General features: G+C 36.1%; 1 protein-coding gene across 1 annotated transcript; it reads left to right on the top strand.

Annotated features, from left to right (window-relative positions):
- The first annotated feature begins 2,957 nt into the window (after nucleotides 1-2,957).
- LOC130665892 (uncharacterized) lies at nucleotides 2,958-5,080 on the top strand. The gene is made up of 3 exons (XM_057466521.1): nucleotides 2,958-3,006; nucleotides 4,241-4,333; nucleotides 4,464-5,080. The coding sequence occupies exons 1-3, from the start codon at nucleotides 2,958-2,960 to the stop codon at nucleotides 5,078-5,080; spliced, it is 759 nt and encodes a 252-aa protein (XP_057322504.1).
- Nucleotides 5,081-13,881: the final 8,801 nt, after the last annotated feature.

Raw genomic sequence — 13,881 nt, 5'->3', positions numbered from 1 at the left:
GCTATTGTATCTCTTGGTTGGGGTACGCTGTTAAGCCTTGGCTTATTCTTAGTTCCAGGTTTTCTACCTCTTTTTACCGCATTGATAGCTTCTTCATTCGGCAGATAAGACTTTTTTAGAGGCTACATTACTGCTTCAGTGATTTTTGAACTTTCTACTTCTGGAGATAGCGACTCTTCACGTCGTCCTTCGGGATTATACGATAATCCTTCTGCGTATTGTTCAGAGATCTTGTGTCGAACGACGACTGAAAATTTGTATTCGCTCAGTTGGGATCTCCATTTGATCTGTCGTTCGCTTACAGTTTGACTATCTCTTAACCAAGCTATACAAGGGCTGCTGGTGTATAGGGTGAAAGGTTTACCGTAGAGATAAGGTTTAAACTGTTGAACAGCATATAGAACAGCCCAACATTCATTTTCGTTGTTTGTGTATCTTGTTTCTGTATCATGCAAGACAAGGGACGTACAGGAAACAATTTTTTTTGATTTTATCATTTGTTTCAGCATTTGGGTCGTTTTCCTCGGATTCAACTTCTTGACTTAAAATTCCCGATTTTCCGACCTCTGAGGAACTTGTGGCCAAAATAAATGGTTTGTTAAAATCGGGATAACCAAGGAAAGAGTTTTTCACATAATGCATTCTTGATGTCATTGAAAGCGTTCTGAGCTTCTTCTGACCAAACGAACGGTTTTGTTTTTCTGGTAAGTTCAGTGATGGACTTAGCTCTGTCAGCGAAATTTTCAATAAAACGGCGGTGATAATTCGCCAAACCCATAAATTTTCGAGCTTCGGTGTGATTACGTGGTTTAGAGGCGTTCTGAAGCGAAGAGATCTTTTTAGGGTCGGGTTTTACCCCGTTTTTTGTTTTAATTTGACCCAAATATTCAACTTCTGGGCACAGAAATTTACATTTCTCGGGCTGAAGAGTTAGCCTGGCTTCTCTGAGGCAATTGAAGAGTCTTTGAACTCTTACCTCATAATCTTCAAGTGAAGACGCATAGCTCACGAAGTCATCGAGATATATGAATAGTTCTGTGCCTTTGAGACCACTTAAGGTGGAATCCATTATACGTTGGAAGATAGCAGGGGCACATTCTAATCCGAATGGCATGCAACAGTATTCCCAATGGCCATCGGGAGTTGAAACTGCAGTTTTTTTTTGCATCCTTTGATTTCATTGGAACTTGATGGAATCCACTCGCTAGATCGAATACGCTGAATTATTTTGGCTTCCCCAAGTTGATCTAACATATCGATTATCAGAGGCAGAGGGTAAGCGTCCCCCACTGTAACTTTGTTTAAATTTCGAAAATCGATAACCATGCGCCACATTTTGTTACCGTGCGCAGCGGGCTTCTTTGGAACTATCCATAAAGGTGAATTATAAGGTGGATTGGATTTACGGATGATTCCTTGTTTTAAAATATTATCGAATTGTTTTTGAATTTCATCTCGATGCTCTTGTGGAAATCGATATTGTCGCATCCGGATTAGCTGGTCTGTGGTTGTTTCAATTTTGCATGTGAATTTCTTAGATCGTCCGAGACGATCACCAGACAAGTGAAAAACATCGTGATTTCTCTTAATGAGGTCAAATACTTGTTTTCGCTCTCGTCTGTTTAAATAATCTGTGGGGATTTTGTCGAAGATCAAATTTATTCTTTCTCTCCTGGATAGTTTGCTGTTGGACTTCGATAGTGGTTCGATATTATCAGGAAAGTAATCCGTGGAATCAGTTTGGTCGAATTCGAACTCCTCTAACATTTGGGGTTCGATGTTAATATCAACTGGATCTTAAGTGGTGTTGATGACCATACACATTGCTTGATCTTCTTCCACAGTAACCGTGGCTTAACCCATAAGAATCCCGTCTTTAAGGGTGACCTTAGGCAAGTAACCCTGCTTAATTGAAGGATTAATAATCGGTACTGCAACTGTCATTCTCATACGAGGTGGAATCGTATATGAGCGCGATGGATTGACCTCTAAACTGAAAAATAGAGGTCGAGAAGGCCTGGAAAGCAAGTTTATTGACTAATGATGGTAAGAAATTTTGGCTTGTTCTTTCCGTAGAAAATTGTTGACAAGGATCCCAATTCCATTAAATGATAGATTTTCATCTACCGCATGAAAGAGAATTTTGGATCCTAAGACCTTTAGTTCTACAGTGCCGATTGTTTTAACTCGGCGCCCATTGAGGCCTCTCAACGACATGACCTCATTTTCATTTATTATGATCTGAGGTTGGAGGGCAGAGACGTTGATCAAGCATTCGTCCCCCGCTGTATCGATGAGAAAGCATTGTAATTCACCGAGCAGTGCGTTACATGCGTCGAAAATTTTTGGTCCCGTACCGAGAGTTAAAATTGAGTTTTCTTGAGAATCCTCATCCATTGTGAATGGAATAGGACAAGTGGGTCTTTCTCTGAGGACAAGAGTATTCCAATAGAAGGAAATAGCTGCTCTTTCCTTTGTGAAAAACTCATTACCCAAGATTCCTGAATAGCCTCCGGGAGCTTGGGGTAATATCTCAAAACGAACTTCGACTCCAACAATTTTCAATGTAATATTTCCAATGATGGGCATACTACTTGTCGCAATACCTCCCACCATACCTCCTTCTTCAGTTGTAAAGACGGCATCGTCTGCTAAAGCATCGATGCAAAGGAGGTTAAGATCTGGACCAGAATCGAGAAGAACTTCACAACCTGAATTGGAAAGTTCCTTTGATTTCATCCAGATCTTAGGGCCTTTTCCAATCACTAATGTGACGGATTTGGTCGCTGGAAGAGTTTGTACTCTCTCGCTGTTGTTATTTGCGAGTTGCATGTGGGTCGGGGCGGTGATCTTCGAGACTCTCGGGCTCCACTCGTTATCGTCTCGCTTTGACGAGTGCCCCGCATATTTAAAGACGGCTCTGCGATTTTTCTAGCAGCTCGTCTTTTCGCCTGATGATGAGGACAGATGATATGATTGAACGTCAATCTTCTCAACAATTCATAAGTGAGTTACTATATAAAAAATTACAATATTCTTTAAGATCCGAAATAGTATATTACACACCGAGGGAAGTAAAGTAAGAAATGTCTCAGATCACATGTAATTGTTGGCCGAGGCGAAGCCGAGGTCAACAAACATGTGATCTGAGGCTTTCTTATTTACTTCCCGAGGAGTGTATACTATTTTTCTCCTCGACGGAGGCGGAAAGCGGCAACTTCGTTTTGCACAGCGGGACGGAAGTTGACGCTTTCCGCCCGGAGGTGAGAAAAAATTTTTACATTAAATAAAGCTTTAAAAAGAGCTTTAGAATTAGAATCAATTTCAAAATTAATTGATAGTGAGGATAGAAATAAAATTTACCCAAATTATAACTTCAAACAATTAGATAATTCAAACAATTATAAACCTAATCTCGAAAGAAAATTCGAATTTAATAATAATAATAATCCCAGTTTCAACCGTACTCTCATTCTTACATGTTGGAACTGCGGAAAGACAGGTCATTTTAAATCCGAATGTAAAAATCCTCAAAATTTTAATCGAAACTTCCAACAAAATTTTTAGCAAAATGAAAGACCAAGATGCAACCAAAATAATAAAAATAACCAAAGTCAGGGAAACTTAAAGAGGTTGATTCGACGAGGGACGAATCAACCTATTCTATTACAAAAATAAAATTAGACAATTTGAATCCTGATTTTAATTTAAGATTGCATGAGACTATTAACAATATTCCTTGTAAAATTAATATTGATACCGCGGCTGATATTACCATTGCCAATGGTAATTTATTTAATAATCTAAAAAATAACAATTATAAACCTTATAAAATTTATACGGCATCTGGTAAAGAACTTCCATATAAATTTATTCATAAACGTCAAATTAAAATTTTTGAATTTCTCCATCGATTTAGATATTGCTTTTGCGGAAATCAAAGAGGATGGTTTATTGGGTAAAGACTTTCTAAAAAAATAAAAATTAATAAAAAAATTCAATAAACTTTTAAATGAGAAATATAACAATAACAAAAAGATCTATGTAAATCAATTAAAAACCGAAACAAATTTATTATTACCAGAATTATTGAAAGAAGTTTACGATTCATTAATTAAAAATTTAAACGATTCACAAAAACGAAAATTTAATGAATTTTCAATAAAATATCAAAGTATTTTTGCAAAAAATAAAAATGACATTGGCGTCTGTAATTATATTGAACATGATATTGACACAGGAAATGCTCAACCCATTAAACAATCACCTAGGTGTATTCCATTACATTACAGGAAAGAAGCTTTCGAATTATTAAAAGACATGAAGAGTCAAGGTTTTATTTAACCTAGTTCTAGTCCATGGGCATCTCCAGTCGTATTTAAAAAGAAAATGGATGAAACTCTTAGATTTTGTGTAGATTATCTGTATATTGTTTTAGTTTTAATTAATGTATATTGTTTTAGAAGGATTAATAGGAAAAATTTGTGAAGTTTATATTGATGACATCATCGTTCGTAGTAAAACTTTCTCAGAGCACCTCGAACATTTAGAAATCATATTTGATAGACTTCTTCAAGCAGGCCTAAAGATCAATACTAAAAAATGTGTATTCTTCCAACACAAAGTTCCATTTTTAGGTCAAGTAATTTTCGGAGATAAAATCGAATGCGACCCAAAGAAAGTTGAAACAATCACCAATTGGCCTATTCCGAAAAATAAAACCGATCTTCGAGGTTTCTTAGGACTCTGCTCGTACTATAGGAGATTTATAAAAAATTTTTCCCTAATCGCTAAGGATCTTCATAAATTAACTGAGGAGAAAATACAATTTATTTGGGATGATATAGCTCATCAAGCCTTTGAAAACTTAAAGAAAGCTTTAAGTACTGCCCCTGTTCTAACACCTCCGGATCCGAACCTTCCTTTCATTCTAGATACTGACGCTTCCTATTTCCGATTAGGTGCAGTTTTGTCTCAAGTTCATCGAATTAAAACTCCTGATGGTAAAGAACAAGAAGTTGAAAAAGTAGTAGCTTACTATAACAAAATATTAAACAAAGTGGAAAGAACTATTGTGTAACTAGAAAATAATTATTAGCTGTGGTAAAATCAATTGAACATTTTCGTCACTATTTGATAGGGGGAAAATTCATCATTAGAACGGATCATGCCGCACTAAAATGGTTATTATCTTTTAAAAACCCTAAAGGTCAAATGGCTCGTTGGTTAGAGGTTCGATTTCAATATGATTTTGAGATTATTCATCGCCCTGGTAAAAATCATCAAAATGCTGATGCATTGTCTCGTCGTATTTGTTATTGTAAAAAATGTCAAAAATTAAATTCGACAATTTCAGAAGATTGTCTCTATATACAACAAATGAATTTACGTATTGCAGATTCTATCAATTAGAGCAAACTCCAGAACGAAGATGAATTATTGAAAGTTGTCATTGATTTTAAGAAAAAAATCTTGTACCAGATTAGCAGTCCATTTCTCACCTCAACTCCACCTTTAAAGTTTATCTACTCTATCGGGATTCTTTAGAGTTAAAAAACGATATACTTTATACAAAGTGGGAATCTTCAAATCTATCAAAAATCGTTTAGCAAATTATTGTTCCAAAAAGTAAAATTAACGATGTTCTTCATGAAGCACATAACTCTTCATCTGGTGGACATTTTGGAATCAATAAGACCCTTGACAAAATTTGTCAAAGATTCTATTGGGCAACTTGTAAACACGACGTTGAGTTATGGTGTAAAAATTGTAAAGTCTGTTTCTCGAAAAAAGGTCCTCATCGTAAAACTAAAGCAGAATATCAGATTTAGAATGTAGGGTCACCATTTGAAAGAATTGCAATTGACATTCTTGGTCCAATTACCAAATCTTCTTCGGGAAATCGTTTAATTTGAGTCGTCACAGATTATTTCACTAGATGGCCAGAAGCGATTCCTCTTCCAAATCACCGAACATCCACAGTTGTTGAAGCATTAGTGTCATATTATTTGTCGTCATGGTCTTCCTTGAGAAATTCATTCAGATCAAGGTAGATAATTTGAATCTTTAATTTTTGAAGAATTGATGGAATACTTGGGTGTTATGTCCGCCGCTTAATTTTTAATTATTTATCCGGGATTTCTCGCTTTGGTAGCGATAGTAATTTTCTGGATAAGTGGGTTGGAGGGTGCGGACAACAATAAAGAATACGAGGAAGGAATTATCTTCCTATAATTTATTATTTGTAGTGGATCTTTTCGAGAATTAAGAACCCAAACGTCTCCGAAGAGACTGGTGCTCTTGTTTAAGCCAAAAGTATTTTATGATGATAGAAAAACAGTTCCTTCACCTACCTTTCGATGTCAATTCTTCTAGTGCGGCAGCTATTATCCCTCCAGGACTAAACAGCTCACTCGACCTTCCTGTCGGGTTGGTAGAATGGGTGCGGCTAGGTTGGTAGGATGATATCTTATGTACTACTTTCGAATGAAACCGCAAGGTTGGAGTGATGAACTTGATCTTTTATTAATTATTTCAAATTACAACGTTTTTACTGAACCTCACTTGTTCACTCTAGTTTTTCACAACTTTCTATTTAATTATATTATAGGATTATTATCCTTAACCGATATTTTTATAAGATTTTAATTTATTTTTAATGCGTCCTTTTTCACACCCGAAAAGTGGTTTTATGCGCAAATTAACTCGGCACGAGATGGAATCGCAAATTCACGTGATTTGCGTCACTGGTTCGATCGTACCGGATGGTTTTTATAAATCCGACAAATATTGTACTAGACGAACGATTACTACAGTTGCGTCAGATCGAATTTTAGATCAATATTTGAGGATTTGTAATATAAAATTTAAATCCCGTACTGACTTTTCGATGCCTAGGGCGGATTCCTGCAGTAAGGTTAATAGAATTTAGCAATCTTTGACTATTTCTTATTGACTTTTCGACGCAGATGCGGATTCCTGCAATAAGAATTAGCCTAGATTATTTAAGAAGTGCCCTATTGACTTTTCAACGCAGATGCGGATTCCTGCAATAGGGTTTAAGTTAAAAATTATTAAAAATCCTCTTATTGACTTTTCAACGCCTAGGGCGGATTCCTGCAATAAGAGTACACGAAATGTCGACGTTCGAATATCCGCGGACCGTAAGTTCTATGAACCGACTAGCCCTGAGCTATGGGTGCTCAGGCTTTTTATAAACTTTGGTTGGTGATTTGATGGGGAATTTATAATCATTGTCATTGGTGGAAAGTGACGACAGTTCATTATTTATTCGTTAAACTTATTGCAGGTGTCTTCCCACTATTCTTTGCCGCATAAAAAGGTGAAAAAGCTGACGCTGCGTTTTCGCGCGCTTTTCAAAGAGGAGCTCAGAAATAATTATTTTAAATAATTATAAAAATAAAGAAAAATTATTTGGACATAATATGGGAATAAAGAAAACTCGAACAACTCCTTTGCACCCTCAATCAAATGGTTTGGTAGAAAGATTAAATGGGACGATTCTTCAATACCTCTCAAAATTTTTCTCGAAAAATCAAAAAGATTGGGAAAAATGGTTACCACTTTTTCTCTTAGCTTATCGCTCTTCTAAACATGAAACTACAGAATTTTCTCCTGCAATACTCATGATGGGACGTGAACTCAGAATTCCTTTTGATCTTCTTCGAGGTTCTCCGATAAACCTGGAGAGTTCGGGAGAATCTGAGTCCCTGTCTGATTTCGTGAGTCTATTGAAAGATAAAATGAATTCTATTCACAATATTACAAGACATAAATTTGAAATTAAATCAAACAAATCGAAATTACATTTTGATTTAAAAATGAATATGTTAACTTTTAAGGAAAAAGAATTAGTTTGGCTCTATTTCCCCCATAGAGTCAAGGAAAAATCTCCAAAACTTCAATGCGATTGGGAGGGTCCTTATAAAATTAAAAATAGGCTAAATTACGTAATTTATGAAGTCAGAAAAATCCCCAACGGAAAATATAAACTCGTGCATGTAAACCGTCTTGCACCGTACTGTGATCAATAAGAAAAATAACAGAGAAGTCCGGCTGGGGCCCTGAACGATCTCAGTGCAGACGTTGTGAAGGGTTTCCGGGATTCTGTAGTCAATTAGTAAGTCTAGGATATCTTGCAAACTGATAGAATTGAAGATGTCTGAATGACTGCTAAAGACTGGTATTGTCCTTCGGAAAAGTCTGTCAGTGGACCCGGAATAGCCACACTGTAGAAGTTGTTGAAGAGTTCCCGAGATTCTGAAAGAAGTCTGGCCGAGGGCTTTGAACGATCTCGGTGGTAACGTTGTTCCAAGGATTCTCGGAATTCTATAAGGACTGGAATGTTCTAAGTTCGGTTATTAGCTGAGGGAACTCCGTCTGAGGACCCTGAACGATTAGTCGTTATCAGGGGTTCCCGGGATTCTTGGGCCTTTGATGAGATATTTCTTTTGGTTTAAGTGAGCTCAGCTCAAATCAAAAGTTTGAATTCTAAGGACTTATCATTGGTCAACAGTATCCTGACTGGAGCTTTGGGATCCATCCGGAGTTGGTATAGTCAACATTTCTCTGAAGTAGTGCACGACTTCTGGGAGATAGGTGGATGCCCGGGAGAGTTTCCGAGGAACTTTTAGGGGGAAAAATTGAAATTCGTTGCAACGTGTATTATTCAGTAATCATTGATATGTTAGCTCTAGATAACATATCGGCATATGAGCTGAATGAATCCAACGGTAGAACATTGAACATTTAAGATCGAAAAATTAACAAATTGATCACACTAAAAGTTTATAATTAACAACTGATAAATAATAGAATGTAATGATGAAATATAAAATTTAATAAAATGTTGGAGATACTCGTTTCGTTTGTTTATTATGTGCAGATAATATTGCACGCCTCATAAGCGAAGCGTTGAGGTAGTGCTCTACTCTCAATACGTCAAGGTCAAGCAATTTTCTGGCCTTAAGATGACTCTATTGCGTTGATATTTTATCGATATGATAATATGAGTACACGTATATCAAGAAAAGACTTGAGAAAACTTATTTTATGTTTTTTAAAGAACATTGGTTCTGCTACTTTAAAGAAAAAACGAGTTTGTAAAAAATTTTACTTGGACGTCCGGATTTCTGTATGTATCCACTTTTTTGGGATGTAGTCAGAATAACTGCCGAAAAAATTATCGTATCGAGAGCGGTTTTTTTTTATTTTGTTCAGAATTTTCTCAAGATGAACCCTTTCGATATTCACTATCGTAGTTTCTATCGTTTTTTTAATATTAAATTAAAAGTGATGACTGATAGCATTTTTGTATGCACAATCCTGTGTATATTTTTTTCCACTGATGCTACCTCTGACGGATATTTTTGCAAGCCTCATATATATAGATATATTCTTTTATGAGCCTTTTACCGGTGCTGCATCCAGGCGGCTTTTTTTTGCACAACTCTTTTTTACTTTCTATTTTTTTGACGTCAAATGTTGCAAAAACAGTAGCGTGATAGTAGCAAAAACATTTTTTTTTGTTTTACTCTATAATTGAGGGATACAAGTTATTTTGACTTCAAAATTAAATAAGCGTTATGAGGCGTGCACTTTTGGATTTTCCAAACTTTTTCCAATTTCATTGGGGAAGGAGAGAAGGAGTCCAATCCTAGTCCTTCAAGGAGGAGAGAAAGGAGTTCCTGTTCCCATCCCGTACCTGATCCCATTCCCATTGAAGGTCCATTGAATCAAGAGGAGGGTTACATTTTTAATTTTATTTATTTTGACTCGTTGAATAGGAAAATAGAGTCACGTGCACTGATTAACTTCTTAGCAGAATATTTTATTGCTTTATTATCAATTCTTAGCTCAATTAAACTATAGACTATTTTTTTTTATTTTTTTATTATCTTTGCGTTAGCCTACAGGCTTGTTTTTTGGCTATGCTGTTTTTTTCCCTGTAGGGTGATAGATCGAGTGTGTTGGGACCATAGCGGAATCGAACGAAAATTGCAAATGGCTTTAATTTCAATTAAATTCGATTCTTCCAACACAATTTTTATCGGGACGAAAATTTATTGTGAAGGGGGTAGTGTAACGAATGTGAAACTGATCTTTCAAATATTTGAATAGCTAGAAAACAAATTATAACGAATACTGTTTTTAAAGTCGCGACGGAGACGCGAACAACCCCAGTACTGTATGCGGTCACCCACGTGTATAACAAAAAAAAAAATAATAAGTTCAAAAGTCCGGAAAAATGAAGTGATGATGAATGTCACTTCAATTAATTTTAAAATTTTTTTAAATAAATAATAGTGTTATCAAATTACAAATAATAAATTAAGGGTGTGCCTGGACCAGCTCCTCAGGCTGGATTCGTGCGGGACAAAATATTTTATCAGGGGGAAAATTATGCGAGGAAAGATCCGAGCGAGTAGCCAGTAACAAGGCGGATAAAATCGATCGAAATTAAAAGAAAAGAAATAATCAGAAAATAATAAGCACAGTTGAATAGATATAAAATAATAAATCAAATTAAATACAGTAGGAAAAAGACCCAGGAAAAATAAATACCGAGTATTTCCCCGAAAATTGTTGGATTGAATTGTTTATACAAAATACCAAATAAATCTTTGATACAATAGTTGAATTTTGAGTATATTAATTATAATTGTTAATTAACCCCTGGGGGTAGAATCTATATAATGCAAAAATAATTCCAAATTTAAATCCAATATTTAAATTAATAATAATAATTAATGTATTATAATAACTTCATTAAATAAAATAAATAATTCATCAAGATTAATTAATATCAATAAAAGATAATCACAAGTTTAAACTTTCGGTTACCCCTCCACACTTTATAGGGGGAGAAAGATACGGTGTACTCTCACTCTCATTCACCAAATTTCCAAAATTATAACATAAATTACTTGACTGCTGGGGTACACAAAAACTGCAAATTATGCACAGAAAAGAAAAAAATTTGGAAAATCCAAAAGTGCACGCCTCGAACGCTCATGTTATGTTTTTTTTTTAAAGTTAAATTTTGAATAAAATTGAATATCCCGCTCTTTTTCCATAAAAATTTTCATGGTAAATATACGGTAATAAAAGTAAAAAAAAAAAATAAGAAGAACATTCCTAATGAAAAATAGCGGCAGTGTGTGTTTGTTTACATGTAAGATTGCCGGTTTTAACCGTTATGATTTATTTTTAAAAAAACGAGAAGGCCTACAGTAGTGATTTTCGAAAGGAACCTTTTTTGCTTCATTCTGAAAATTGTGAAAAAAAAATTAAGTAATTTCGTCAAGTCGTTCTCGAGATATCCATACCACGCCGTTTTTTTTAACCACAGACTAATGGACGTCCACGATAAATTTTTTTTAATGAACTTTTTTTTATATTAATACATATTGGACAAATTAAAAAAAGTATCAGGATTATTCATTAGTGTTTCAGCTTTATATTGATGTGCTTTTCATAATGTGTAAGAGTAATAGAAAAATAATATATGCACTTTAATGAGTGGAATCCGTGTGACCTTGACAGGTCGGTTATAAAGCACAACCTCTCCGCTTCGCTTCCGAGGCGTGCAATAAATAATAATATCTCGGGTACAATTATTTAAATAATAATAAAAACTATAATAAAATAAATAATAATAATAATTCCGCTTTATAATTATGATTATTGTTCAGGAATTTTTCCCCTGAACTATTACGTCATCGACTCGGGAATTTTCTCCAGAGCCGGCGTATAGCTATAGCAACAAGTATCGATATATGTATCTATATATATATTGTGACATCTAGAGTTGTCCAGTCCTCGGCAAATCCCACGCGTTCGCATAAAATTCAGTTCATTGTTTTTTTTGTATTTTTATAAGTGGAATAATAATAATCATTAGGCACCTGCGAGGCACACGGGAGTGATGTGAAGTTGAAGGTAAGGTAAGGTAAGGTAAGGTAACGCGACTGGTAACAGGCTTCCAACAACGATCCCCGAAGGCTCTGGTAGGTGGAGATTATTTATTGTTAACTTAAGTTAGTAAGTAAGAATTAGTATTATTACGCGGGAAAAACTTCCACTCACTCCACCGGAATAAGACCGCGATCAACCAGCAGCAAAACAGTGACGACGGCCAGCCTTGAAGAGCCAAGACAGTTTAAAATTTCAAACGCGAGGATACGCGCGCCATAAGCCCGAGCCATAGACTCGAAGGTTCAGTATTGAACAATTTATGGTACCGCTGGCGCCATCTCTGAGGCAGCAGCTTAACTGGGCAACGAAGTGGGGAGAGAGGAGTGAGATCCACGATGTCTGAGGTGGTGCGGCCATCTTTGCTGGACGCCTGTTGCCGAGAACACGTGTTTTTATTATAGTAATTTTGCCGCTGACCATATTATTCAATTATTAAGAGTTGTTTATTAATTGGAATTGGTATTACTGAACTAGTGCCGCGTAGACCAGACATGTGTATGTAATTACATGATTACACCTCAGAGTGCCGCGACATTATTAATTATTTATAAACTAAAAAGTAACAGAGAAAAATACAATTACATCCAACGCGTGACCACGTGTGCCTGGTAAATTGCCAAGGGACGTATTTGACTGCCGCGGATTGGGGTCTGGTGCAAGCAGCCTGCTACGGATCGTCGAGAGCTGGACCATACTGACCTTCACGTCGGCGAACAGTAGAGGGTGAGTGGAAGTTTGTGTTGCGCTCATCGGCATTATTTTGAAACCTAGTATTTTATTTTATTAATCTTTCTCTTGTTCATTCTTATGCCCCCCAAGCCGCCCAACTTTGATTTGGCTTAAAAAATTAGTGTGCTATCTGGCCTGGGGAAAGTAGGAAATCTTAGAGGGGACGTTTTGAAACAAGCGGATAATTGCTTGTTGGGAACCCGAAAGAAACAAGTGGAGTGGCCCTTTACATAGGGTATGGGGAGAACTTGCGTCCCACCACTAATCTATGCAAGCAGTTCACCAGAGCTGAAGTCTGATACCATGGGGGATCCATTCCAAGCCCCACTTCGACCAGAGTCTCTCTATTTCCTGAGATGGGAGGAGTGTATGGGTCCAAATGCGGTCGGTCTCGTGGTGGCTGTTGGTGAGACACCCACATGCAATGCATGCCTAATGGGTAAGTTAATATGAGCTTATGCTCATATTTCGCTATTATAATATATGGTGGATTCAGTATATACAATAGGGATTACGCAGCGCGAGTATGCCGAAAAGGGCGAGGTATCGGCCTCCCGTCAAACGGAGGTGGGCTTAACGGCTCCGTTACATTAATTAGTTGTTCATTCTTATGATTATCATTATTATTTTTTTTTTTTTGTTGTGTTTTACTGTTGACGTTCTGTTATTCGACATTGTGTCAAGCCACAGTCCTCGGGTGTTACGTGGTCGTCACGTGAGAGTGAAATTTTGTTTTTTTGTTCGTTACCGCGTGTAGCATAGTTGAGGTGCTTAATTTTAATTTTTTTTTCTTTTGATAAATTGAAACGACCTAATTACTAGTTTTTGTTTGTGCGTGAACCGTCAATACGAATAGCTACGGTGACATTTTTTTTTGTTGTAGCGTGTTATCGTAAGCAATATCTCAACAACGAATTTGAGTTCGCGTGTGCCGATATTGTGGATGCTAGCCGCGAGTATCAGAGTTTACGATTTTTTTTTTGTTGTTGTTTTATTTTGTTTTTTTTTTTTTGTCGCGATTCGTTAGCACCGGAATTACGGATTTTATTTTTCCTTCTTTTTTTTTTGGTTTAAGAGTGCTGTCACCGCGGATAACTCCGTGTGTATTAATTTATCCTTAGCAGAAATAATTTTTTTTCTTTTCTACGATATAAG

This window comes from Microplitis mediator, chromosome 3 (genome assembly GCF_029852145.1).
Source record: "Microplitis mediator isolate UGA2020A chromosome 3, iyMicMedi2.1, whole genome shotgun sequence".
Lineage (NCBI taxonomy): Eukaryota > Metazoa > Arthropoda > Insecta > Hymenoptera > Braconidae > Microplitis > Microplitis mediator.
The sequence above is the reverse complement of the archived record's forward strand: the minus strand, read 5'-3'. Positions and strand labels throughout refer to the sequence as shown.